Here is a 26,579-nt window from a genome sequence, read left to right as displayed (position 1 = left end):
CTTACTAGTTCACTTGACAGATGCTGAGAATTAACTGCTGGCGTTGATGCTAACATAAATACATCAGTAAACAATGTTGAGAAAGCGGCTATCAACTCACTGGTGGGTCTCTTGGATGTTACAGACCTCATTTCATATCGTCTATAGCACGGCGCGCACACATTGCGCCCAGATCTGCCAGGTTGCATTGTAGCAACGTAAAAGCAAGGTTGGCCCTTTGCAATCTGAGCACGACAAGTTGGGCGCTCGCAGACCCGATCTTCAGTGGCAAATGCATCCTCCGTAAATTGACAGACCACCTCGTTTGGGTTAGCCATATGAATGAGAGGGACGGTGTGAGTGAGTGAGACTGCGCCAGCGCATGCCTTAAATACAACAAAAACAAGTTAATAATTTAGATTTATATGCATAAGAAAACATACCAAAAATCTCAGTGTACTGCAGAGAGCTCCGGAACATTGTTCACCGGAATATGCACTGGATAAAACGGAGCGCGAGCTGCAGATAGCAGAAGGTGCGATGCAGAGAGTTGCACTGGCAGCAAGTTGTGCCACCAAGAGCTGCAGAGATACTAACTGAGGAAATTGCACTGCAGAGAAGAGATCAGTTATAGTACTCTGTATATACAAATTTAACGGACCATGCAGAGAGTTGCGCTGCGCAGTGATGTGCTGCAGAGAGATTAGTAGAATGTACATTGCATATAGCGTTAAGTCTTACCAATTCAAGAAGACACATTCTATATATGACTCTACAACCCCCAGGATGTCGTCCGCCAGTGGATTTATGGTGAGTAGAGCTGTTGTAAGGTCCTCGGACGACTGAACCTGGACAGAGCAGTCTCATAGTGGGCTCACGCCAAGAAAATGGTCGTGGGTAGTGCGGCTGGTGTTGCTGGTGTTCCTAGTGTCTCCGACCCAATCCTTACTAGTATGTACAGTGCCTCTGAGTCTTAAATACGGTGAATGACATGACAGTAGCTACACCATCACCAGTGCTACTCAAGTCAATGCCTAACCAATGGAAGCCTACTCGTACGTCTACCCCGCCTTTGTTTTGATTTCACCCCTACTAATTCACTTCCCACTCGCATCCAATTAGCACCTTTGGATGTGATCCGACCGCACATCCTTCGCCTTTGGAAGGCACGTCAGACGGACAAGCAAATTGTCGCCGAATTACAGAAACATTTCGATACTTCACAATATGGTCTTGCGTAAGTGTATAGTCCTCCTCCTTCAATTGCAGCTATATTCTGACGGCGTGCTCACAAAGTTCCTCAGAATTCGTGAAGGCATGGGTCTTCGAAGAACGCGCCAGCAAAATCATAGCATCGAGACTATCCGTGACGCTATGACCAATTTACGCGCAATGTATCCCAATGCCGGAGCACGAGAAGTTGTAAGCTTATTGTTTCATGAATGGGACATGAGTGTACCCAGGTAATGTTTGCTTTTATTCTCTTTCTAACACTGTATCCTAATTGATGGCTATTGTATCACAGGAGTATTGTCATATCTTACTTCCGCGAATACGAGCCGGAGCTCGTTCGCCAGCGCAAGGCCAATCGACTTCGAAGGAAACGGTTTTGGGCTGCGGGCGTGAATGATCTATTTGCCGTTGATCAACATGACAAGTGGTTGAGGTACGGTCTTGGCCTCCATACTGGCATCGAGCCATTCTCAGGGCGCATTATGTGGATGAGAGTCTGGCACTCGAATCGGAACCCACAGCTGATCCTTAGTTATTATCTTGACACACTCGAGACACTCGGACGTAAGTCATTTTTTCAGTCTTATTAACACAGCACTGATCTACTACCTCTACATACCAGACATGCCTATGGTGACCCAGAGTGACCCTGGGTCAGAAAACTATGGAATCGCTAACGCTCACACCATGCTACGTCAGTGGCATGATCCTGCCCTGCAGGGTAGCCTACAACACCGGTGGATGAGGACGAAGAAAAACATAATGCCGGAGATAACATGGTCGCAGATGCGACGTCGTTTCACACCTGGGTTTGAGACACTACTTGACCGCGGTGTCACGTCTGGTTGGTATGATACTAACAACACTCTCCAATTGTACGTCCTTTTGTGTGTCCTTACATCAATACTAACTGGCAATTGTTTAGGATGATTTTTCGCTGGGTTTTTATACCCTGGTTACAGCGGGAGCTAGACGCTTACCAGGACCGAGTGAATAACACTAGAAAACGGCGGGACCGGAACAAGATCCTTCCCCATGGCGCACCAGACATTATCTACCAATCGCCCGAGAACTTTGGCGTCTTGGACTTCAAAGTAAGTGATATTCAAGTCCTGCTCATTCTGCAACGTGTTCTTGTTCTTACCATTTTTTTTTCCAGATCAAAGTTGAACGTGAAGCGCTAGACCACGTCCGTGATATCTATATCGATTCTTCCCATATTGTCTTCGACCTCGTTCCAAAACCATTCGCCGAGTTCATGGAACATTGTTACACAGAGCTTGGACGCCCATTAGTCAAAAGGGAGACCGTTTGGGATGTATACCTGCACTTACTTGACGTGGTGCAGGTCAATGACGAGATGATACCACCTCACATTGAATTGTTAGATGAGGCGGAGGAGGATTCAACGGCTTTGCCGCTTTTAGAGAGCCATCGAGACTTGCCCGATCGTGAAGATGGAAGTGGTGCCTACTACATGGGTGGGGTGGGTGGCGGTCTTGGTCTTGGTACGCCGGTTTTATATTTTGATGCAAACAACACAGCGAGACTAATATCTACACAGTTGATGAGAATTTGCATCAGTTGGAGAGTCTCGCCCGTGATGACAAGCCTGAAATCACGCTAGGCATTGACGAAGATGCTGTAGGATTGGATCATGCAGGTTTGGTTGTTTGGGATTTCTCAGATGGCGATGACTCGGACGTGCCAGATGAGTGGTGACTTGCATTGGTTTATTTTTTGTAAGGCTTCGTTGTAGCAGTATACCATGGACTACAAACACCAATCCTAATTTTTCAATTGATTATTGCAGTCGCTTTGTTGCTTATTAGCGATAGCGGTGTTCGTGGTCTCGCAGAAGACACGACCGTATTTAGTAATTTTTCGTTGAGATTTGAGCACGAGTGTCCGGCTTTCCATAGTTAGTCACTGCTTGCAAGTTGTGCCGCCGCACCGTGACTTTGCGCCGTACGGTTGGTTTTCGGGACGTTTTCGAGTCAGCCAATTCAAAATCGATTATGCAACGGAACTGACGCTGCAGGCTTGACCTACGTACATATTCGTTTGCACACGGACAACTTTACACCAATGTTGTGAACAAGACCAAATTTGCCCCGCTTCTCTGGGATGTCGAATAAGCCAGGCGCGTGCATGGGTCCTGCCACTAAACATTGATTGCACTATGGAGACCACAAAAAGCAAACACCACACGAACAATTACGCAATTGCACTGCGAAAGTGATGAGAACACCCAAAATGCTCAGCAGGACACTTTGATGAAGTACCTTTACAAGGGTATGGGGATGCCGGGCTGGGGTGATGTGAGCAGCAGCGTGCTCTTGGGGTGGCATGAGAAGGTGTGTCTAAAGCTTGCCTCCCATATAAACTTCCTGACCATAAATTTGCAGCTCACAGACTGCCGGCACGGGCTGTATTGTACGAGTAATGACTGATCGGCGAAGAACTGTATGACTCCGCAGCTAAGGCTAATGCATCAGGCATATCTGTCTTTCAACTACACGGTTGGATAACCATAAATACCCAAGCATTCTAATTGACATGACGCAGCAAGACGCATAACGTTTCAGATCCACTACAAATACATTCACGAAGAACGTTACAAAATTACTAATCACGATGAAGACCATTGTTAGCACAATCGCTGTTGACCAGAACTGCAGTCAGTAAGGTCCTTGGTAGAAAGGCGATAACTTACACTAAACAGGCCTAGCACTCAGTCCAGAAAATCCCCCTCGGTCATAATGCGCCCATTGAACATCTTTCCGAGGTGAGTCGGCAGATACCCCATACCTTTCCTTCTCATTTCGAACAACTCCTTCAGCGGAGGAAGCTGGGACCGCTTGAACAAACACAATGCTCTCGCAGAAGAGCGGTTCTCCTCCCTGATGAATCCATCACTGTCGGCTATCAAGTCCTCGTCCCCCAAATCCAGCGCGTTGAGCCCTAAAAAATTGCAAGTGCAGAGATACATCTCGTAACTGGAGAAATACAGTTGACCCGCAAAAAGGTTGAGCTGGCAAATCTGCAGTTCCGATGGCGTCAGATGTGGGGTCGAAGGAACACGGTACAGTCGAAGATCATCGCATGCCTTCATCGTGCGCGTGGTCCGAGGAGTATAGAGACATAATTGAACTGCGTTGCTGTTGCGGATATCAGGCAGCAGTGCATCCACTTCGTGCGGACTCATGACTACCAGCACTCCAACGTTACTGAGCACGATCCAATTGACAGGCCGCAGGTATTCATCCACTTTCTGTGTGGTAAGGGTAGTCCCCACCGTACGAGCGAAGTCACGGGTGACTAAAACGTTGCGTGCCCAGTGATGATCTTCATGAAATTTGGCAGTGGTGTTGATGAGGCTGGATAGCGCTGGAATGAAAACGGGGGACCCTTTGTGAATTCGGCCAGTCTTGACAAATTGACGGACATGCGCATGCAAGTCCTGAGCTGCGGGTTGCACTTTGGACGGCCTTTGCACCTCACGTTCTCTCTCTACCTCGTGGACTACCTCCCTTTCTTGTTCCTCATCCATGCTCCTTTCGGGTCCTGTTAGAACTCCGAGCTCCTCGCACTTGCTTCGAATGTCTGCATCCCAAATATGGGACACCTGTGAAGGACTGTGTGGTGCGTACATATCCTCTAATGAACGCTCCTCTGGCTGCAACCAGGCTGTTTTCAGGGTGGAAATCGAAGTGGTAGGCGCGCGCGAGAATTGAGCCCATGCAGAATGCCGGGCGTTGAAATCTGATCCCTGTCGAACCCAGTGGAATGCACGCATCTGAATATCAAGACAGGTTTCGAGCATTGACCAGTGCAAAATATCCGCAACTTCGACACGATCTGCATCAGCCTTCTGAGTCGCCAAACGAATGCTTCGGTCAACTTCCGTCGGAGCGAAGAACATCACCGAGTGACCATTGCCCAACTTCCGCATTCGCATGCATCCTGTGTCGTTGGTTATTGTCAAAATCAATGCGCATGAACTCTGGAATCACAAACCTTGCATCAGGCGGTCTTTCGTGACTTTCGGACCAAGCGTGACAGCAGCTCGGAAGCCAGAAGGCAGCTTGACATCCGTTCCTCTTGTATGCGCGTCATCAAGATATATCACACACTGGTCGAGCTGTTGGGCGAAGGGAGACGACACAAGGGATTCCACTGTCCCATCCCGACTAACGACAACAATTTCGTCGTCATCGTTCACAAAGACTGCAGCTTGGGCGTCACACTTGGCTCGAAGCCATGTTTCGGCTAATTCCTGATTCTTCAGTTCCAGCATCTGCGCACCAACGTCCAGGAGCACGCGGACCTCGGGGGTTTGTGCTATCAAGGTGTCGATGAAATGTCGCATCTTCTGGCCAGGCGGTATGGGTCTGTAGCAGTTGTTTTCTGGGCTCAAAAGGAACGCCAGGACTCGGGCATTCGTGCTGCGTTGGTAATCGAGTTCATGCTGCACCATTGAGCTTGGCAAAAGATAGCGGTTGTCGTTAGTACCAGAAAAGCCGGTCGTGGGATGTCTCTTCTCTTGAGCGAGATCCCACCCGGAGCAGGAGAGCTTGCTGGGGAATGCCTTTGCTTCCTTGGGAAAAACTACTCGGGACATGTAGAAATCTATGACCGCCTTGTTGAATTTGAACAGTCGTTGAAGGTCAGGGAGCTGCTCTGCAGATTCTGTATTGATTCCGCTAAGCTGACGCAGACTTTCTGGGACAGACGGAAGTCTAGCAACCCAGGATTCATACTCGAGGGCAGGATCATCCTGCTTCAGCAGGAGCTCGAAGCACAGCATCAGTTGCTGGAGCGTTAGACCTGCATAGTAGTATGATAGGCATGTGAGGGTGACAGCAATGTCCGGATGGCCAAACTCTGCCCGCAACGAAGGCATGTCTTTTGCGCGAAATGGAACAGCTAGCATTGTTCGGTTTGGGGCAAGGCCATAGTCCACGCGCCAGCGGCGTTCTTTAATGGTGTGCACCAAGATACCATACGCCAGCAATCCTCGCAAGACTAGAAGGCTGGGCCAGACGATAGTGTCTCTATAGCGATCCTCCACTATGCTGACACAAGTGTTGGATACGTTCTCATTTGCGATAAAACAGCAAACAGCTTCTTTCACATGGGGAGATGCTTGATCGAAGCCTATGTTTTCAAGGGTGCCATTGATGACATCCTCTGCGATCCATTGCACTAATGCGTTACCTGCTGTCGGGTACATAATCCGAACGAAGGGGAACCCTCCGTGCTCACGAATGGACACTTCTGAATGAGAGGGAAACTCGCTCATGAGCCGAGTGGCGTGCTTCGCGACAAGACCCAACACTTGTTGTGTTGTTGTCCACCTTTCTGGATGTCCTTGAAGCGACCTTTGGAGACCCACAGTGTATACCATCTGGTAGCGGACGTGCAGAATTTCATCGCTTTCATCCAGGATGTCGCGTGTGTGATCGTCGAGCCATAGCTGAGTCTGCAGCATATCTTCAGCAGCTTCAATATGAGGGGACAGCTGACGGTCGACAGCCATCAGCTGGAATGACAGAATATGGTCTGGTTGGACGACCAGGATGCCCTTGGCATCCATGCACTCTTGCATCAAGTCACGATACATCTGCACCTTCGATGAGTCGATAGAGAACGCGCGAGCGAATGGGATGTAGAAAATGCGCCTTCGTGCAAGGCCGCTTAGTCGTTCGACCAGGAGCTGGAACATCTGGGCCGACAACGATTTTAGCACGATTACTCGGACCAGTTTGTGGCCATCAGAGAGTGCTGCTGCTGCGAGGGGAACGATGACGTAGGATTTACCTTCGCCCATGTTCAGTTGGAGAGAAGTATTCCCCCCTGTGCATGGTGACATCATCTCTAGCGCGACTTTGACCTGGACCGGCCGTGCTAAAAACTGACTTTCAATCTGAGGATGATATTATCGGTTACCGTTCATGATCGATTTCTTTATAGCGTACCTGTATTAAGAGCCAATCAGGGTACAGCTCCGGATCAAATCCCTCGCATTCTTCGCTATCCAACTCCTTGAAGAACTCGACCCAGTTTTTCTTAGCAGCAGAGACCAACAGCCTTCGCGAGCGTTGCAGTTGCAAAAGTATCTGCGACAGCTGGATAAGAGCAGCACGCCAAGCCTTCCCCAAAGGATTTCCTGCTGTAGAAGCCATGCGTGTGAAAAGGAAATTTGGTGTAACTCGAGGCCATAATCCAGCATTATATAGCGTGTTCTCAGCAGCAGAGGCGGGGGAGAGGGCGTGTGAGAAAGATTCGAGTGAGTCTTGGAATTGCCGGCTATGGAGAAAATGATTCTCGAGCAGTAGTTCCATCGTGTATGGCGTAGAATCTGGTGGGGCGACGATCTTTTCGTCACAGTAAATCGACCTGCTCTGGTCCAGATCGTCGGCGTATTTGCGGTGAAACTTGTCAGTTCCTTGTGCGCGAAAGTCGTTCATCAGCTGTTGCAACCCTGCTGCGACTTGGGAGTCTGGGGATACCAAATCTCTCTGATTGGCATTAGGCAGAGCTTGGGAAGACCCGCACATGCTTGTCACAGGTGGATCTCTATTGAATAGGTACTGCGCATCAACGGATGAGGCCGGTGATGCAATATCCGAGTCTTCGAGGTAGGAATTAAGATCATATTGAGACGGTAGTTTCGAAGGAAAATCTGGCGTGTAGACCCGTTTGAGCGTCCACTGCAGGCTATCCAGGTGTAGCTTCAGGCAACGGTTTCGCCAACAGCTGCGAAATACCGGGGACAGTTTTGCTGGCAAATCAATGAGATTATAATACTTCACTTGCAGCGTATCAAGTGCCGGAGGATTTTCACATGGCCAACCATCCTGAACTTTGCTGAGAATAACTTGTTTTTCAGAGAGAGACCTGTCTTTAAAAGCTGCACGACGACGCTTCTCCAGAGCCTTTTTCTTTTCACCAGGACTTGCAGCTAGCTCTTTCTCCTCGCTGACTTCATAATCTCTGGCATGCGAACCAATGATATTGTTCAATCTCGTATCGGATGGCATGAAGCCATCCGAGAGATCATAAGACGTGAATTTCGGTGGGCCTCCCAGGCAACGAATTTCGGAAACTGTAGCGAAAGCTAGGAGTGTTGGCACGAGTGCATGATTCTCCAACAAGCTGTATGATAACGAAGCCAGGGTGAACACCAGTCGAGGTATGTCTTTCTTCGTAGCCCTACGACAGCAATCGTACGCAGAAAGGAAGACATCAGGTAAACTTGGTTGAAGCCAGTCTTTTGAGTACTGCAAGCTGAGCGCCTCGCCAATGCCCTGGACATTTTGCCACTGAGTCAACAAATCAAGGAGATTCCGTTGCACTGGAAGTTTGCATGACCACTGATGCACCATGAAGGTGATTTGAAATACTCTCTCTTCTGCGACCTTGTCGGGAATATGACGTGAAGCGTAGATAACATCTGTATCGCCGAGCGGAAGTGGAAAAGAGAACTGATCAGGATAGATCGTCGAGGCACGAACTGAAGCGCGCTCAAGAAGATGGTTGGTGAATCGTGGAAGCTCATAGGCAACCTGAAGGTTTGCAGACCCTTCTGAGAAAGTCGAAAGTTTCATTCCGTAATCCATGATAGATTTCGCGGCTGGATGAAAACCATGGTGCTGTGCAAGGGGCGCAAGGCATGACCACGAAATTGTCTGCATCTTCTGAAGATGAGTGGGATACCAGACGCGCTTGGTTGACAGCGAACTGATCTCGCGCAAAAGATCTACATCGCGAGGGCGAAGCTTCATAAACGATCGGCAAGCTGCGGAATGCAAGAGATGCAACGCCTCCTCTGTCCCCGTTCGACCCGTCAGGGGATCAGGGAGACAGCCGCTGGTAACAGCGTGAAGGAGCACCTGATAGAGCTTACTTGTGAGACCCACGTTCCCAGTGAGGCAGCATAGATCTGTATCAATCCTGTACAACTGGTATGTCGTTCGAGTACCTTCAGGAGCGATAGTGACGCGGACACGGTGACCATCAGCGGAGTATAAGATACGACCGTCTGGGATGATGACGGTGCGTGAATGCTCATCCGCAATTTGCAACTTCGGGCGCAAGATGAGCTGATTGACCAAGCCCAACATCGTTCCAGTGGATTGAACGATATCAACGACCATGTTGCCCATGTTACGGGACTGCAGTTCTCCATCCTGGTCGATGAAGAACTCGAGGCCATATCGAGGTAAATCAGCCCTCAACGAGAGAGCGCTGCCGGATGTTTTGTTACACGTGACCGTGATAAAGCTTGCATCCTCCAGAGGACGCAACCTTCTAGAGATCATGTCCCACGTTTGGCTGCGTATGTCGACAAGGGTGGCACCATTGGAATTCTGCGCCGTTGAGCAACCCGAAGCAGAAAATTGCAAAACCCAGTTTTCAGACAATGACTTCCACGCATTTTCTGCTGGGCGGATCTCGATTTCATTTGTGTGCAGGTTGAGCCAATGAGTATGGCCTGCTACCAAGATTGTCGGTAGGTCATCCACGAATTTGTGGCTTGGAATGAGCTGGAGGAGAGGTGAGTCGTGTTTGATATGCTTCGCACGGATGATGAGATCATTCGAGTCACGGAGAGCGAAAGACACCTTCAGGAACAAGCGAGTGCGTCATTAGTTAGTAATAGTTACCGAGTGGTTACAAGAGAGTAACCACTAACCTGATGGTCACAGAAATTTCCGCGTGTTGCATATTCCATTCCACGGATATCAGCTGGAACGATGTCCAGAACTTGCTGCAGTTGGTATATGAACGTGTACCAACAAAGCTACAATTTTCAAAAACTTACATCGCTGAAAATTGATTGGTAAGTGGGATGTTGCACTATCGTTGAAGGAAGTCTTCCCAACTGCTTCCCATCGACAAGCAAGCATCCGCTAATCAAATTGATGCGCACGTCCTGTGGTGATTGGGAATGCGAAGACGCAGTCTGCGCCACGAGCCAACGGGAATTCGGAGCCGCCAGTGCCCTCCAAGGAGTTCCTGGTCTGTAGCTGTCCCAAATCTTGGCCATCGCCAAATCAAGACCCTCCCTGTGAAACTCTGCATATTGGCGAATAGTGGATTCTAATGCATGGCAACATCTCTTGTCTCGCTCTAGCAGGAGTTTGGAATGTTGTGGAAGATTGTCGAGTTCGTTTGGAGTGTTGTCATGAATCATGACCGCACAATATACAAATACCTTGATGTCATCGTGCGACGTTAGGAGCAGTGAAGCATCTCCATCTCCATCGAAAGTGCTACGACAGGTGACTGCCATATCCCGAACGCGCCCTTGTAAATCTCTGCTGACGGTCTCGTCGTTGCTGGCTTGCATTTTCTCTGATAGTTGCGTCAGCAACGTAAAAGTCGCAGTTCGTATCCTTCGAAGGAGCGAATATCCGCAACTTTGAACACTCTCATCCTGAGTCGAGGACAAGATGCGCCACACAAGCATGATGGTAGTGCTGATCGTGACAGCTTCCAACCAATTTCTTTCAATGCTCGCCATCAAATCCTCCAGCTCTCCGAGTAGTGCAATAAGAAATGGCATGCTGTTCAACTCCTCGTGCCAGATAAGGCCGTCATCGGACGAAAATGGGCCGACCTGTGAAACAGCTTGGGCCAACAGTAGATGGACCTCCTCACGTCGAAAATTGAGCGTCCTTGCACGGAGTTCACGAAGCACATTCATCCATTGTAAATGTGGTCCACTCCGCAAGGCTCCAAATGCCACGAATTCGTGGATGGTTACGTCTTTGTGACAATCCGCCTGATTGGCCACGACCTCGTTTGATGTGTGGGATGTCCCCGCAAGGTACTGCTGCATACCATTATATGGTCCCTTCGGAAGAAGGAAAGTGCACGACTTGGTGATGTCGCATCGTAGCAGTCCATCTGTCACCCATGCGCCTGTAGGTGTGTCGAAAGGCTGAAATTGGAGTCCGTTATTCACACAGACTTTGGTGTCCACCGCAGGAATGTGAGGGTTGTTGTAATGACACTTGGAGAAAGGCTTGGCATCCGACGCCAAAGTGAGCCTTTGCCTTGGATGGCACTGGCGATAACGCTGCAATGCACCATAGTCCGGCAGCGTCATGAAGACGTTAGTGTGCAAGATTTCTTCTTGTGGAGTGCAGACGTCAACAAGGATATGAAATGTCGTAGATCTCCACATATCCAACGCGATGGGGCATCCTAGCTCAAACACCACCGCAATCGCCTCCTTTACACAGGCTGGTAGTGGCCACTCATGAACCGCAATAGTCATCGATTTCATCTCCTTTTCCAGGCGACACTTGTGACAGTCTCTCAGTTTGCTATGTGTTGGCTTGCCGTGAGTGGAGACCTCGTAGGTGTGCAATAAACTTTCTGCACGCTTCTCTTTGTCTGCGTACCTCTGGTTCGCGGTCTGGAGCTCGATCAACTTCTTCTCCCGCTTGTTCTGAGCTTCTGCCTCGATGCGAACCTTCAAACTCTGCAGCTCGGATGATTGATGAAAATACCGCGCCGCGAACGACTTGTCATCATTGGTAAACGAGAATGCCGACAGACGACTGGAAGCTTGGCAATGACGAGCCTTCAGGTAGCCGTGCAATGTCTTCAAACGATCAAGGGCGGAAGCTTTGCGGATCAAAAGACACTCCCAAAGCGTCAATGGGATTTCGGGGGAGTATTCTGCCAGGAGTGGGATTTGTCCAACAACGATCTTATCCATCGCTACCCAGAGCTCGAAAAGGGTGAGAAGCATGATAGACAAATTCTCCGGGTTTCCATTATAAGCCGTAAGCGCTCTCGAGGAGTACGCAGAGGCGCACGCCTCGATCGAGACACACGCGGAATCGGTACTTTGGAATGGAATGCGTGTCACCCAGTCATCGATCCCTAATCTAACGGCGGTCTCGAAGTCTGCGAGTGCTAGAGACGGTTCTGCGGCATGAGCGGCTACCAAGAAACTAGCTTCAGCGTCAAGGAAATTATCGATTGTCCCGCGCCTGTGATGGCTGGGATTAGGTATGGTTGATTTGGTGGAGGAATGCTGGTTCTGTAAAGCTTGGCAGATGTACTCTCGGCTCGTGTTCAAGGAAAGATGGGTATCTCGCAAAATTTGGAGGGTCTCCGGAGCCCAAAGAGGCGAGGCCCGTTGTGCATTCTGAACAGATCCCCATCTTTCCTCCAGGACACTCCTTACATCACCGGTGACCTTACTGACGATCTGCGACAACTCTGGAGATGAAGAGGATCCAAGCTTGAAAAGACGGCGCGCGATCTTTGCTGACATGAAGTGTAGAATGTCATTCGATAAGTCATGGTCGAGGGCGAGGGTCGTGAGCCTCGTCATGAAGAACAGCATGAACGACTTATACGTCGTTCGTCCGAGAGCACTGCGCTCCAGAGTTGTCTGTAAGGCAACGCGAATTACAAGCCAGAGTGGAGACCGCCTCCATGGCAACTTCGCGCTGTCCCACAGCACATCATCTCCGATGCGCTTGCGGATGCGAGGAACATCAGCGATGCTCCCGAGGCCACGCAATATACCGGTCAGGAGCTCTGTGATATACCGTGGATGCGTGGTGTCCCTCTCTTCGAGAACAATGGATTTAGCCTTCTTCCTCGTCGCTGCTGCATCGAGGACATCTTCATCCATGTGGACGAGAAAATTTGCCAGCTCGGCAGGAAAGGTAGCATTGTCAATGTTCATATCTGGGACCGTGATAGCAGGTCCAGGATAAGAACATATCAGCTTTCCCTTTGCGCCCATCACTGCGGTGGGGTCAGGAGAGACCTCAAATGACTCGAATATAGTTTCGGATTCGAGTTTTCTCATGACAACCGCAGCGTTTTGCGCGCGAATCATATATACAAGTACATCTGAAAATTGATACTCAGTACAGAAAAAGAATGCAAATGAAAACAACAGACTTTCAGTTTCCATAGTGTTGATTTGATGTTCGACCTCTTCTGCAGACATGACGCTGAATCTGATTGAATCTTTAAGATTGTTGAGCATTTTCAAGATGTTCGTCCAAAGCCGCAGCTTATCGGACGGTAGCTGGTCACTGAACGTGATAGCAGCATCGAATACTGCTTCAGATAAGGCCAGGTCGTTCTCAAGGGACTGGTCACTCCCTTGTGGCAACTTGAGGGGGAGAAATACGTGATTGATGATATATTCATAACTAGATTGATCTTCTGACTTGGATGGACAATTTTCTGTTGAATATTGAGCCATGTTACTGGTGAGATAAAAGAGAGAGGAGCTGGTGACTCACGGTGAAGCCACAAATCTAATATGGAACCCCTAAGCGCTCATCCTCACGCCTCACTCAGGCTAGCCTGGGTAGGCCTGAGTTGGATACGAGAAGCTTCAATGCATCACAGAAGTTTCCCATCAGATCGATCTGAGGAATGCCATCGATACGAGTGTTAAGGCTGTACATATGTGTATCAGAAATGTTTGCAGCTTCTTCCTCTATTACCTACGGAGGAATAGAAAGTTCGAACACATGTGCTAGCCCAGCTGGGTGACGGTGAAATCTGCTTACAAATTCTGTATGAGTCACACTTTGATATCTAGAAAATGAACGCCAAGTCAAATTTCGAAGACGTGCCACGACTACATTCAAAACATGTAGTAGTCCTAATTAGAAATATTGTTCCGGTGCTCTATCCAATCTACGGTGTATCAACAACAACTTGATTACCTTCCCACTTTCAAACCTCGCCTCGACTACGCGCTTCCGCAAGACTCAACTCAATCGCAAATTTCAAATCCGCGTCCATTTCATCTAAATCTGGGGTAGCCCGGAGCTCTTCCTCAGACTGCCTATCATGATTTTCCGTGCTTGCAGAAGACGTGCGCAAGATAGGTGTTCCAACATGTGGGGATGAAGCTCCATGAGATGAAGGCGGCGACCGTAAGGGTGTACTCCACGCCGAACGATTGTGTTCTAGGCTGCTGGTTGATGAGGAGATGCTAGAACTGATCGAGGGAAAGTGTTCGAAAGAGGACGACGTGCTGCGAGCCACGTCCGGTAAAGACCTTGTACTCGTCGAAGAACCTGGCAGGGATGCAGGTATCCTGAGTGGGCTTATGGTGGCGCCGGCTTCCATAGGTTCCGGGACGAAGACAGGAGACACCTGTACTTTCTCATTCGTCGTGGGACGGGCGGCACGTGGATAGGTGCGGGAATGGTGATCGTCAAGCAAACTTGAGAAAGCCGGTAATGCAGGATCATGGCTTGTTAAAGAACTTGAAGCGACTGGTAAGAACGTTTCGCCTTCAAAGTCACCCTCGAAGACGCCTTCATCGATGGTATGGGAAACTCGGCGATGCTCTTCTTCCTCGCGGGAGAGCATCAGTACATATTCTATTGCCTCTGACTCCGACAGTCCAAGCACGTTCAAAGTGGAACGTTGCTCGCATTCTCGCCCCATGGTACGTCGCGCATAAGCATTCTCCTGTTCCAGTTCACGTTTGGATTCTTTGATAACCCTGTGCAAATCGTATCGCTCTGCAACATTTGATCAGTCGAGAATCTACAAAGTATGGAGCGTACATACGTTGTCCTTTGGGAATTGGGTTCCTCGCACGAGCATGTTTGCTTTTGTGCGAAGCTTCGCGGTGGTGTACTTGTCCCACCTTCCATGACATCACCCTATTGTCAGCGACAATGACCAAAAGTTCCTGTTCAATCACAATCCTGCTGACGCCTCCAAATTCGCGACCCGGTGCAGCACGCGGGACTGGGGACGAAAAGAGCCTAAGAGGCTCCAAGGTGACCGCGTCCCATACGGTCGTTGTACCGCGTGCAGAGCCTGTGGCAAGAACAACCGAGCTCCAACCAAGCGCAGTCACGGCACCATCTTCGTGAGCCTCGAATCTGCGAGCAGGTACAACGGGAGAAGATGTTTGCGGAGTGTCCCAATCGTAAATTCCAACGGAACCTTGCAGATCACCAGTGATGATGAAACTGCAATCACCTGGCCGAGCTGCAAAGAAAGGTTCGACGATGGAGTTGTATCCGAATGAAGGATCACCAAATGCGGTAGTTTCGTATTTACCGGATGTAAGGTCAACTACGACACGATAGAAGAACGGTTGATCGGAGTACCCGATGAGTAGCGCTGCCGTAGTCTGTGAGTGACGACGAACACACAGCACAGTTGGCCGAGGTTTGGGTATGAATATATCCTGGGGAGATGACTGTGCCTTTGGAATGGGCGAGACGATGCGATGTTGTGCAAACGATGCCGGGCTGGAAAAGTCGTCCGAATAGACTTGTCGGGACGATGTCCATAAAAGAATGTCTCCGCTATGCAAAGCACCCGCGATGATGCCATCTGCAAGAGCGGAAGACACCTTAAGGAATGGGTCAACCACAAGCGATTGAAGCTGCTTGTCGCTAGACCACAAGCACACAACCGTCTTAGTATCCCACAACTTGACTTGCCCGTCAGCACCTCCGGAAACAAACCGGCTAACAACAGGATCCAACGCAATTTCGTTCACGGCGCCGTCGTGGTGATCTTCGACTTTACATCTAACCAGCTTCGAAGATGCACCCCGAGGATCCATGGCCCTAGCAGCCGTAGTGACTGCCACTTCCCCGTTACGCTTGCCCCAGAAGGCCCTGGCAGTGCCACCATCAGAAGTGAGACGGCAGGTAGAGACGTTGGGTGTAAATTCAACATTGGGGTTTCCTATACCCAATCCTGTTCCGGCAGCGTCAAGGTACCCCTTGAGAACTTTGCCGCTGAGCGGAAGTGAACGAGCCACCACTCCGTATTGAATCGAACACGTGAGGAGACCAGACTCGGACATAAGATGGACGCCGTCGATGGTAGTATCTTGAGGAGAATGAGTAATCGTCCCATTCCGCGAACGTTCCCAGCGCCTGAGGATGAAAGATAAGAGCAGAAACTAAATACGACGCATCCACGAACCTCCTCAAGTTATGCCTCATGATGAACTCCTTTCGCCAAGTGCCTTCTGACTTCCTTAGTAAGAGAATCTTCTCGTTCTCGAGATCATTCTCAGGACCAATTCCAAGGAATTGATTGATAAAGGCCCGGTACCAGGTATTATCATCGTTTATGTGTTCATTGAGTCGTCGGTTTGTTCTAGAGAGTGCGAGGAGCGACGGGGGAGAGAGGAACGATGTGATGTGAGTAAGAGACTCGGCGGGAATGTCGAGAAGGCTGGTGCTTTGAACGATTCCATGTTGGGATTCTTGATAAGAGCTGATTAAAGTTGGTTTGGCTGTCAATTTGTCTTTTCGGGATGTGTCTATAGACCTTATGGGCATATAATAGCAAGGAGATTCGACTGTCTTTAGTGGCGGCCGCAGAAGACTCCGAGTCCGTCTGCGATGTGGTAGGAGAAGGTTGACTATCAAAATGACTCATTAACTTATTCCCAGTGATAAGAGGAAGATCATGTGATTACGAAATTCTATATTACATAACTGATCGCATATTACACTGAGCAGTTACCAGTACCGACAAAACAATTCCAACTTCATATAATTTCGAGTTCACCATGCCAGCCACGCAATCAGAGACTACAGAAAATGTGAATTGAAATTCCACCACCGTCATGTAACTTAAAACATACCTTCGGATATTTCCTCACGATGGCTTTGCGAGTTTCGTCCATGAGCAAGATTCCTAACGCAAAGGTGAACGGGAGACCCCAGAACATCCCAGGGATAGGCCTCGTGCCAAACACCTGCTGGAAGCCAGCTCCATAAAGGTTCACGATGCAGATCAATACCGTGCCCAACATGCCGACAAGTACTAGTAGGTTGCGACGCGGGCCCCATAGAGGATTCGACTGTAGTATCGATACTCGGCGGTTGCGAACCGATAAAAGAGTTCCGTACTGTCCGATGGCCACTGTCACATAGCTGGTGTGTCTTAGGATCAGCGTTGCGAGGAAAAAGAATGACGACGCACTAAATGCATTGACCAACATCGACGAACTGGGTTAGTTGATCGATGGTGTAACCTTGCCAGCCATCCTCCCATTGGCTGAAAGTCAAGAAAACGTCATAGAAACCGAGGCCTTGCTGGCTCATATACAAGAACCACATCGCCATCGCGCAGGGCCACAGCATCAGTCCATAGAACTAGGCAAGTATACGTGAGCATGTTTGGGTCACCTAGGTCATGAAACGTACCAAATAGACATGGAAGAAAAGGCGCCAATCCGTAAGCCTATCGGTCCTGGCGTTGCGTGGCTTGCGCTGCATCAAGTCTACAACAGGAAGTGAGTACTGGAAAGTTCATCAATGCATCATCACCCACCCCATTCCGGCTTCTCATACATCAGCGAGATGGACATAATAACATCGTTTGTGATGCAATAGCAGACTTGTTGATACGAGTTCATGGGAATCTGCATGCCTAGTAGTACATTTGCGAGGACCGCCATGAATTCCGAATAACTTCCAGCCTGCAACACCATGAGTATCAAACCCGCTGAGATTATACTGCTTCCACAAATGCAACTCACAGGCATGAGGTACAATGTGACTTTCTTCAGGTTATCGAAAACTAGTCGACCCATCTCTATCGCGACGGGAATAGAAGCAAAGTCATTCTTCAACAAGATCAAGGCGGCTTGAGAGTGAGGGTATTAGCGTCATCGAAAGGGCCGTCAAGAAAATCCATACCAGCTTCCTTGGCCACATCACTGCCACTACCCATCGCAACACCAATGTCAGCGGCTTTTAGCGCTGGTGCATCGTTAACACCGTCTCCAGTGACTGCGACTGTATTGTCTCCGCGAGCTTTTATTTCCTGTACAATTCGCATTTTCTGGTCAGGGGTAGTGCGCGCAAATACGATCTCTGTGTAGGTCCCAACGATAACATTCCAATCAGGCGTGGTGAGAGATGCGACGTCTTCTCCTGTAAGTACCAGGGAACGGATAGGATCATCTTCGGATGGCTTGATAAGATGATACTCTTTCGGCGAGACCTTCTCTGATGCAGCAGCTCGGACGTCCTGGATGGTGTCGACGACGTGCTGAGTAATGATACCAACCTGAAAAAGGTGTTAGTAGTGATCTTATGGCGGCCGAAATTAAAGAAAATACCTGGCGTGCAATAGCTAGAGCAGTAAGTTTAAAATCACCGGTGACCATAAAGACTCGAACTCCAGCTCGTCGAATGACGGAAATCGATGGCAATACATCCGGGCGGGGAGGATCGCAAATTCCAATCAGACCAACCAAGGTTAGATCGCACATCTCCGCGTACATGAGATCTTCCACGTCGTTCGGTGGAAGTTTAGCCTTGATTTGTTCTATGGGTTTCCTACATCTATTATCTCGGCAACGCCATCAGATGTCAGGTACCAAGTCAAAAGTGCTCACTCACAGCACGAGTACGCGTTGACCCCGGCTTGACCAATCCTCTTGAAGCGTGGCGAACGTCTGCCTCGCCCTGCTTGTTAACGTGACGACTGTCCCATCACTTTGTAGCACACTGGTGCAGGAAGGGAACAAAACATCAGGAGCTCCCTTGACGAAGATCCATGTCGATTCTGCGTCCTTTTCAGACGTGTTGACCTTGGAGACCACGGAAAGCATCCATTTATTGCGAGAATTGAAAGGGATCTCAAACTTCTTCTGATACTCTTGCTGAAGAGTACTGGAATCCACTTCAAGCTCTGGTATTGAAAGGGCTTCGGAGAAACGCAAAAGAGCAGTATCAGTCGGATCGCCCTTGATCGTGCGTTCCTGCACAGGAAGGTGGTTAGTCGTTGCGTCGAATTTTGCACCGTTGCAAAGCCTCGCGATCTGATGGAGCGTCTTGAACACAGTAAAAACAGCAGGGTCCGCGGCCTTCGTAACCCTCTCGTTAATTTCATCGACACCAAATATGTCATCGAGGAAGGCAATATTCTCCACCATCTGTGGGTCCATCAGCAAGCTAGTACCAAGAGCAGATGCATTATTTATCTTACCATCTTTCCCGCAGTCAGCGTGCCTGTCTTGTCAGAACATAACACAGACATGCACCCTAATGTCTCGATTGTCGCCAGATTCTTGACCAACACCTGACGTTTAGCCATGCGACGAGCGACAACGGTCAACGAAAGTGCCACGCAAATCGGGAGGCCCTGCAAGATGTCAACTAAGAAAGGGATATAAGATGTCACTGTTAGCCACCTACTTGCGGAACGAAGGCAGTCAAGCAGCCGATTGAATTTACGATAGCAGAAGACGTGGTGTCATACCCAGGATACGTTGTCCGTAACCAAACGCCATATAGAAGAAGCGACAAGCAGAAGAAAAAGAGCGCGAGACATGAAATGATTTTGGTGAAAAACCAGACCTCTCTTTGGATAGTGGTAAGCTTGAACTTTGTTTCTCCAGACATCTTGACAAGGCGTCCCATGACAGTCCTATCTCCGGTGGCGAACACGACTCCATGGCAAGTCCCTTGTACGACAAAAGTGGAAGTCAGCGCGAGGTTACGAGTCTCTAGAGCATTGTCGGATGTTGCATCAATAGCTCCTGGTATCATTTCGCTACAATTAAACTTTAGCCAAATTCAAGCACGTAGGACAACGAACAGACCTTTCACCCGTCAGGAGAGAACGATCAAAGCGAAGGTCGGATGATGCCTGCACGACACGCATGTCGGCTGGGACACGGTCGCCAGCGCTGAGGACGGCAATATCACCAACTACAATGTCAGCAGCTGAGATGATTTGCTGGTTTCCGTCCCTGATGACCGCGGCCTCGTGTGCAATTAGGGATTTGATTGACTTCATGATTCTGTTCGCGTTCCAATCGACCAAAGCATAAAATGTAGCAGAAATGATAATGACAAGGATCTGTAGTTGATGAGAAGGGGGAAATTGAGTATGAGTGTCGATAGTCACGAACCAAGAGCACGGCAACACCAAGAACGAAAGGTAGAGGAGGCCCGAGTGGTTTATAGGACAGCTGAACTGTGTATTAGAAAGTCACAATGGCAGGTGGACAACGGCACTCACGATAGTCAAGATGAACGCGATCCACATGAGAAAATTGAAGCCACCAAAAACATAATTAAGCGTTTTCTTCCAGTAGACGGTGGGTGGAGGGCTGATGGTATTCTTGCCATCACGCTCCCTGCGACGAACAGCGGCAAGCTCCAAACCGACTGTGGGATGACTGGAATACCGGGTGTATACTTCGTCAACACTGAGTAGATGAGCATCTATGCTTGCAATTGCATCCGCTGGGTCTGGCGGGGACTTGGAGGTGGCCTTATTATCTTCGACGCGAACCGATAATGTACGGTATCTGTTCACTGTTAGGTCAGCGATATACTGCGCGGGGTAGAGATGCGAATAACGAACGCGACTTGAATGCCATAGCCTTTCCCGGACCCGGACTCAGCTGGCTCAATAGAGGGTGTCGTGGCTGCCATCGAAGGAACCTGCTTCAAGATCCGAGTCTTTGCCTGCTCTCCTATTTATCCGGCTCAAGGCAATGCAACTGTGCCTTGCCAGATTTTTTAGGTTTTACCCAGAGGTATTTTTGCGATTCATGCATGCGGGTATTGTTAGTGATGTAACGTTGAAGATCAAAGTGAAGCAGACCCAAGTTATTTTCAGGTCAGGTTTCTTTTCCACCGCATTAACGTGGTTGATGGATTGCACTGCGTGCCTGTACTTGGTGGCACATGGAGCACCATATATCTAGAGTTGAAACTGATGCTCGCAATCCTTGTTTAGTATAGTCTCCGACGAACCATATTTAGCATGTAACTAGGTCGTAACGGAGGACAGAGTACAACAAGCGAGGAGGTCTAGCCTTAGGGCGGCCGAAGCAAGGAAGTCCGAGTCAGATTGACAATAGTATTAGCGTCGAACCATGGATTTAATACAGAGGGTATCCAAGGTTCGGATAGTGGTAGCAGCCCACACTTGTCATCAAGGGACTACTGATGCCGGGGTATTACATATCATATGCCGGAAGAAGCCGCTGGTGACGACCTTGTCCTGGTACTTAGTAGGTACCCCTCCCCACGGCGAGAACTCATCAAATCAGAACATCAACACTAGTCGAACGGACCTGCATCGACTATTCGCACTATACCTATTCTTCTCATCTCATACACTTCTTCGAGGGACAGCTGGTAGATCACCGCCGAGCATGCGCAAGCTGCCGCCGGTTGAACATTGAACGCTCGGACTCCGAACCGGTACCACACGTTTCCTTTCTCTATAATCACCTTCAGTTCCCGCTGCGCATATTGACTCAACATGGAGAATTCAAATTCACAGCTTTACGTTGTTTTCAGTCCCCGTGCAAGTACTGGGCGCTTAGCGCTTATCATCAGAGGACTGGTGAGCCGCAGATATTGTCATCTATGCCGATATATGCTCATATATAGAAAATATTATTGGAATATAAAGCCATATAAAGCCATGTATAATGTCGGAAAACCACCGCAATCACCCAGCTGAGGAGACTCACGAGTTCTCTGATGATGATTTGAGCACGGGGTACGGGTAAACCCACGGTTGATCGCTGACGGTGTGGCGGGTACGGGTACGGTGTGGATTACGGACACCCGCACGTACGCTGTGCATACCGGTTGCGGTTTACGGTGTTGGACGTGGATCCCTGACTTGTCTGAGGGTGCGAAGGTCAAAATCTCATTACTCATAAAGAACCTCCCGAGATGTCACCATGTGAACTTCGACCGCAGGTTCATCGAATAGCAATGTCGATCCAGAGTGATAATCGACGGCACCAGCTATGCTGATTTGCCAGTGAAATGATATTCCATGAGTATTTGGATACTACTCTCTCGGTTGCGACTCTACCCTACTACTCAGCCCATTAATGAGTTGGACGAATACCTTCAGCAACCTCTCGAAAAAGTGGATGACGCCTTGAAATCCGGGTGGTCTGTGCAACAAAAGAAGTATCCTAATCTGTCACGGTCCCACATGGCTTTGGATTACCTGAGCGCTCCAGGTTTGTTTTTTTAAAAAAAGTTCGTGTCTTTGACACTAACAGCTTCCTCAACCGCAGTCGAACCCATGAACGGCCACTGTTTTCACAAGCACGACAATTTTTACACTTCACACACAACCGGTTGTCTCCAGCTTCCATTCGCGCGCTTTCTTATGCCTTTTGTGTATACCTCAAAATACTATATGACCCGCGGGTCTGTGAAAATACTGCGGTATACCGCAAACACTGTTCATACCCGCAGAACTGGCGGGTCGGTATACACCCGTACCGTGTATTTGCGGGTACGGGTGCGGTATGGACCCGCGGGTTCACCCGTGCTCTAACATTGTCATTGATTTGTTCCTACCGGTAAGTATAAAGCCATGTATAACGTCGGAAAACCACCACAATCAACGTAAAGCACCCTGGGGAGACTCTGATGCTAAGTACCGTGAGCTGCCTGTTTGTTATCACTATCGCAGATCGCGTCCACATCTATCTCTAGATCTGTTATGCCGTTGTCCTGAACTACGCGATCTTTGTCACCATTGTGGGCTGTCTGCCTTGTGTCCCCACTGCGAATTGCCAGTGCATGCTCGTCCTTCACCATCGCGAGCTGCACTCGTGGTATCGCATCACATTGTGGCTGCGTGCTCATTTTCCACCATACTGTAACGGAGCGTTTAATTCTGGGGAATCTGTTCGTGTTGACGCCATGCGCGCGCTCTCGGCAATCGAGCCACTTTGATGCTGTGTATGTGCACCTAACGTGCTCTGAAACAATATCGTACACTTTGGCTGCGGTCTCAGGTAATCGATTGATCGAGCGCCCGAACAATTTTCTCTTCAAGATTTATATTGTTGTGGCGTTATGATCTCTTATCACAGTACTGTTGGTACGTTAAGAAGAAGTGGTTCTGGAAAATGGACACCTGTGAGCTCCGTTCAGGGCGTTCCGGAATCAATTATCATATCACGACGTTCGGACATTATTTTCAACCACGGATGAGGAAAGAAACGGCAAATGTAGTCTACTCTTTGTTGCTAATGTGAAGAAATCTGAGAGGATGATAAACGATACTGATATGTCTACAGGTGAGCAGATTGCTTGTAAAAGGTAAGTAGGAGTACCCATGCAATGGGAATTAGATAAGAGCTAAGGGTTCCTAGTCCAAACCATAAATATCAGAAAGAAAAGAGCGTGATAGTGTATGGTGCCGAATATGATTCGATAAGAAAGTGGCCTAGGTCGAAGCCGAGTAGTACTGAGCTCGTGGCAATCCTCCATTCATCGGAGATATCGATGCTGGTCTGGTCTAGCAATTTGGAAAGATCCCTTGGGTACCTAGTGAGACCATCATTGGATATGTGGGACAGTCTTCAGTTACACCGACGAGGGGCTTACCAGGATAATACCAAAATGTTACAGCCAAAATCATGTACACGCCTAGAGAGCCTTGAGTGCGAAACGCACCCAAAAAATGCCACAGATACTTACACATGAGGATCATTCCTTCCAACCAATTTGACTTGCCGTCCTGCACGACGTAATTGACAGTAAGGACTATTTTCCCCTTCCGATTAGCACGTTCTCCAGCATCAATCCATTCACGCACCGGAAAGAAACAGGACAATAGATTCCAGCGGGTCAAAGAGAAGTGTCAGTGGCTTATTCATAATCCAACCAAGTGTCACGATGAATCTGAAACCATCTAAGTAAATACTATGTAAAAATGGACAAAAGCACAACGCACGGAATCACAAAGAGCGCAATTTGCTGAAAACGGTGAGTCGCCATAGAAGCCATGTCTGTAGGAATGACCCACAATACTCGAACCCACGGCAACGCCCAAGCTTAAAGTCAGTTTATCCTTGACGGATACCGTAACTTCAATGACGTGGTCCGCTGCGTGACCAACGATCGGGAGCAAAATAATACCAACGAACTCCTTGTTGATCGACCCGGATGAAGTCAGGCCATCAATTGAGTCAACGAGGAACACTGCAGTAGCAGTAGTCAACTGAAGCGAAATTTTGAGAACTTCGTGTGACTATCACGTTAAGCACGTACCACAGCTACGACAGCCAAAAGCCAAAAGCACACAGCGAGGTTCATCAGTGGTTGAATCTCAGTCTCCACTGATGTTATGGAATAAGTCCCAGGTTCCACGTCAGGATTGGGATCTGTGGGGTGGGACGACGTTGCGGCTGCCTCTCTGTCATGCGTCAAACTCGGGGAAGGCACGTTTTCGCCGTCCGTGATGATCCTACGCCTCCTCAACCGAAATGGATTCTGGCCTGCGTACGCTTTGGTTGGTTGCATATCTTCGTTGACATCATCGTAGAGGGCTTTGTGCGAACATAACTGGAAAACCAGATATGAAGCGTAGACTGAATGATTGGAATGGGTTTAGTCCACTGCTAAGAAAATCATTTTGTTGACCTACTGAAAAGGAGAATGATTGCAACCTACACGAAGAACGTAAGACCAAACATACTACGAACAATAATCTACGCACGCCATGACTAGTTTTCAATATGTTGTAATCGGTCGACAATTCGTCATATCCTGGACCCTGAAGAGCCATGTGAAATGCCCCAGGTAACAGAACAGCAATCACGCTAATGGTCAGCAATGACACATTAAGTTGCACAGCACCTAGGCCATAGACGCAAGCATCAATCGTTTGGACCAACTTGAAACAAGCAACTGCGTACTTTGACCAAATCCCTGTTCCGAGAAGCGGAGACCACCGGCAAAGAAACACATGCCCAGTACCAGCACTGCAGTACACATTAATCGATTTCGTCACAGTAAGCCTAAACACTTACAGAGATTGCTCAGGATGGAGCCCACCACTATAGGAAAATAACACGTGTCAGGTCAAGGGGAGCAAAGCTGTGGGACGCATACAGGACGACTGAACGATTGTAAGCTGACACTTCGCGAGCGCGATTATCTAAAATGGGTCAATTGGTCATCGCATAAGCTGTTGGAGGCTAGCGAGACGTACTGATACGATGAGTTCGACGCTGTGTGTAGAAGGAAACAAGGTAAGAAAGTGATCAACTGAGCAAAAATACTGACCTATTTCCCTATAAGCCGTCAAATTTCAGCGGGATGACAGACTGAAATATGAACCACTGACCAATGTAGCGTTGAGAAGACCAGCTAGAGTTTGACCGACTCGTAACGACAATTCGTCAGTCGCGAAGGCGAGAAGCTGCAAGTAGATCAGACCCGAACAACAACGGAACAATGAATCTATGTTACCTTGGTCAGCGGTATGATAGCCAGAAATGCAACTAGAGCGATGTGTAAGGTAGGTTGCAGTGAAGATCAAATCGTGTACTTACATACAAATGTAAGAGTGTGCTGATCGGGTAGAGCAAAGTTCGTAGCCCACTTTCAGACACCATGCGTTAGATAGTCTAAGCCAAGACAGCAAGAAACATACAGATATCGGGATAAAGACCAATAAGGTATTCAGCCCTGGAGGACAATATCAACGCAGTGCATTGGTTGCAAGTAAGTCGTTTTACATGAAGCAAAAACGATTGCTTGAATGCTTCTCCACACAGTGGGGGCTTTAGCTATCCGTTTTTCTGGCTGCAGCATCAAAGTTGCAGCTCTTCTGAACTCGGCCAGCCAATTGAAGGACATCTTTGGGGGTTCGCTGCCTGAAACACTCATGCGTGGTCGATTGGCAGATGTGGATGATCTTAAAAGTAAGGCAGAATGATGCGGGGACATCTCCCTTGATCGCGTGGCTTTCGCGCATTTTGCTAAATGCCATGTGTAGTGGGCCACTGCTTCGAGTGTGGACAAGCAAGGGCATGTTAAAACCACGTGCAAAAATCAAACTTGGCAGTCAAGCTAAGCTTGAGGCCTGAGATGTCCAGCGTCGTCTCTGCACGGAGATGCCAAATTCCCTGTTCGGTTCGGAAACAACCGACCAAGGGTCCCTTGGTGAGGTCTCAATGCGGGAGACTCGAGGTCTGAAGCTTGAAGCTTCCTACCCCCACTAGCCCTCCCTCTGTTGGGATCCGACGAATCCGAAGGAGACAAGGCCGAAAGGATGAGAGCCGAGAGGGAGAGGCAGCAACCGGCCGAAGCGTAGAGCCAAGGGAGAGGACACCAAGTGCGAGCGCATCCAAACGGAGAATGAGGTCGACGTGTCATGGCCAACTCGTGCGCTGTCCATCTTTTAGTTTAGCTTAGCGTAAATGACTGTACCTGGGAGACTCACCTTATAAGCCCAGGTACCCGCATCCAAACATCTCAGTTTCAACTCGAATACTGAGATGTAAGTTAGTATTTTCGTAACGTTCGACTCGAGGTCTAACGTTATATTAGATTCGCACCTTTGTGTCTAGG

General features: G+C 48.8%; 5 protein-coding genes across 5 annotated transcripts; 2 read left to right on the top strand and 3 right to left on the bottom strand.

Moving 5' to 3' along the window:
• The first annotated feature begins 2,039 nt into the window (after positions 1–2,039).
• HD556DRAFT_267197 (uncharacterized protein) lies at positions 2,040–2,996 on the top strand. Its single transcript, XM_041310074.1, has 3 exons — positions 2,040–2,087; positions 2,138–2,306; positions 2,372–2,996. Exons 2-3 carry the CDS (start codon positions 2,139–2,141, stop codon positions 2,837–2,839), a joined length of 636 nt encoding a protein of 211 aa, XP_041162279.1. The 5' UTR covers positions 2,040–2,087; position 2,138; the 3' UTR covers positions 2,840–2,996.
• Positions 2,997–3,506: 510 nt separating this feature from the next.
• On the bottom strand, positions 3,507–13,721 carry HD556DRAFT_1526091 (uncharacterized protein). Its single transcript, XM_041309295.1, has 9 exons — positions 13,506–13,721; positions 13,156–13,446; positions 10,043–13,104; positions 9,914–9,988; positions 7,194–9,842; positions 5,233–7,141; positions 3,929–5,178; positions 3,621–3,874; positions 3,507–3,569 (listed from the first exon to the last, which is right to left on the bottom strand). The coding sequence occupies exons 2-7, from the start codon at positions 13,241–13,243 to the stop codon at positions 3,947–3,949; spliced, it is 9,015 nt and encodes a 3,004-aa protein (XP_041162278.1). The 5' UTR covers positions 13,244–13,446; positions 13,506–13,721; the 3' UTR covers positions 3,507–3,569; positions 3,621–3,874; positions 3,929–3,946.
• Positions 13,722–13,947: 226 nt separating this feature from the next.
• On the bottom strand, positions 13,948–20,663 carry HD556DRAFT_1441180 (uncharacterized protein; the record flags this gene model as incomplete). The annotated part of the gene is made up of 18 exons (XM_041306250.1): positions 13,948–14,747; positions 14,797–16,130; positions 16,180–16,476; positions 16,774–16,796; positions 16,850–17,141; positions 17,191–17,363; positions 17,415–17,491; positions 17,542–17,689; positions 17,750–17,856; positions 17,910–18,282; positions 18,335–18,554; positions 18,618–19,153; positions 19,207–19,362; positions 19,416–19,773; positions 19,823–20,082; positions 20,135–20,194; positions 20,245–20,536; positions 20,593–20,663. The coding sequence occupies 18 exons, from the start codon at positions 20,661–20,663 to the stop codon at positions 13,948–13,950; spliced, it is 5,577 nt and encodes a 1,858-aa protein (XP_041162277.1).
• Positions 20,664–21,754: 1,091 nt separating this feature from the next.
• Positions 21,755–22,669, top strand: HD556DRAFT_267004 (uncharacterized protein). The gene is made up of 2 exons (XM_041310073.1): positions 21,755–22,222; positions 22,280–22,669. Exons 1-2 carry the CDS (start codon positions 22,030–22,032, stop codon positions 22,543–22,545), a joined length of 459 nt encoding a protein of 152 aa, XP_041162276.1. The 5' UTR covers positions 21,755–22,029; the 3' UTR covers positions 22,546–22,669.
• A 356-nt stretch (positions 22,670–23,025) lies between these two features.
• Positions 23,026–25,850, bottom strand: HD556DRAFT_1466118 (calcium/proton exchanger). The gene is made up of 17 exons (XM_041308363.1): positions 25,745–25,850; positions 25,660–25,694; positions 25,559–25,607; positions 25,476–25,507; positions 25,351–25,425; positions 25,290–25,297; positions 25,216–25,234; positions 25,116–25,161; positions 25,034–25,060; positions 24,920–24,985; positions 24,696–24,860; positions 24,273–24,592; positions 24,028–24,222; positions 23,956–23,978; positions 23,818–23,903; positions 23,700–23,765; positions 23,026–23,648 (listed from the first exon to the last, which is right to left on the bottom strand). Exons 1-17 carry the CDS (start codon positions 25,818–25,820, stop codon positions 23,518–23,520), a joined length of 1,419 nt encoding a protein of 472 aa, XP_041162275.1. The 5' UTR covers positions 25,821–25,850; the 3' UTR covers positions 23,026–23,517.
• Positions 25,851–26,579: the final 729 nt, after the last annotated feature.

Source organism: Suillus plorans, assembly GCF_016647745.1.
Source record: "Suillus plorans strain S12 chromosome Unknown HD556scaffold_17, whole genome shotgun sequence".
NCBI classification, from domain to species: domain Eukaryota; kingdom Fungi; phylum Basidiomycota; class Agaricomycetes; order Boletales; family Suillaceae; genus Suillus; species Suillus plorans.
The sequence above is the reverse complement of the archived record's forward strand: the minus strand, read 5'-3'. Positions and strand labels throughout refer to the sequence as shown.

Excerpts from the sequence above, each read along its gene's own strand:
- HD556DRAFT_267004 (XM_041310073.1), top strand. The coding sequence starts at position 22,030 with ATGAGTATTTGGATACTACTCTCTCGGTTGCGACTCTACCCTACTACT. Across the intron at positions 22,223-22,279 it reads GGATTACCTGAGCGCTCCAG|TCGAACCCATGAACGGCCAC; the intron begins GTTTGTTTTTTT and ends CCTCAACCGCAG.
- HD556DRAFT_1526091 (XM_041309295.1), bottom strand. The coding sequence starts at position 13,243 with ATGCTCAACAATCTTAAAGATTCAATCAGATTCAGCGTCATGTCTGCA. Across the intron at positions 13,105-13,155 it reads CAACACTATGGAAACTGAAA|ATGTACTTGTATATATGATT; the intron begins GTCTGTTGTTTT and ends ATCAATTTTCAG. Across the intron at positions 7,142-7,193 it reads CTGATTGGCTCTTAATACAG|ATTGAAAGTCAGTTTTTAGC; the intron begins GTACGCTATAAA and ends TATCATCCTCAG.
- HD556DRAFT_1466118 (XM_041308363.1), bottom strand. The coding sequence starts at position 25,820 with ATGCTGCAGCCAGAAAAACGGATAGCTAAAGCCCCCACTGTGTGGAGA. Across the intron at positions 25,061-25,115 it reads TACAATCGTTCAGTCGTCCT|TGGTGGGCTCCATCCTGAGC; the intron begins GTATGCGTCCCA and ends ATTTTCCTATAG. Across the intron at positions 23,904-23,955 it reads ATTGCGCTCTTTGTGATTCC|ATTCATCGTGACACTTGGTT; the intron begins GTGCGTTGTGCT and ends AGATGGTTTCAG.
- HD556DRAFT_267197 (XM_041310074.1), top strand. The coding sequence starts at position 2,139 with ATGATTTTTCGCTGGGTTTTTATACCCTGGTTACAGCGGGAGCTAGAC. Across the intron at positions 2,307-2,371 it reads TTGGCGTCTTGGACTTCAAA|ATCAAAGTTGAACGTGAAGC; the intron begins GTAAGTGATATT and ends TTTTTTTTCCAG.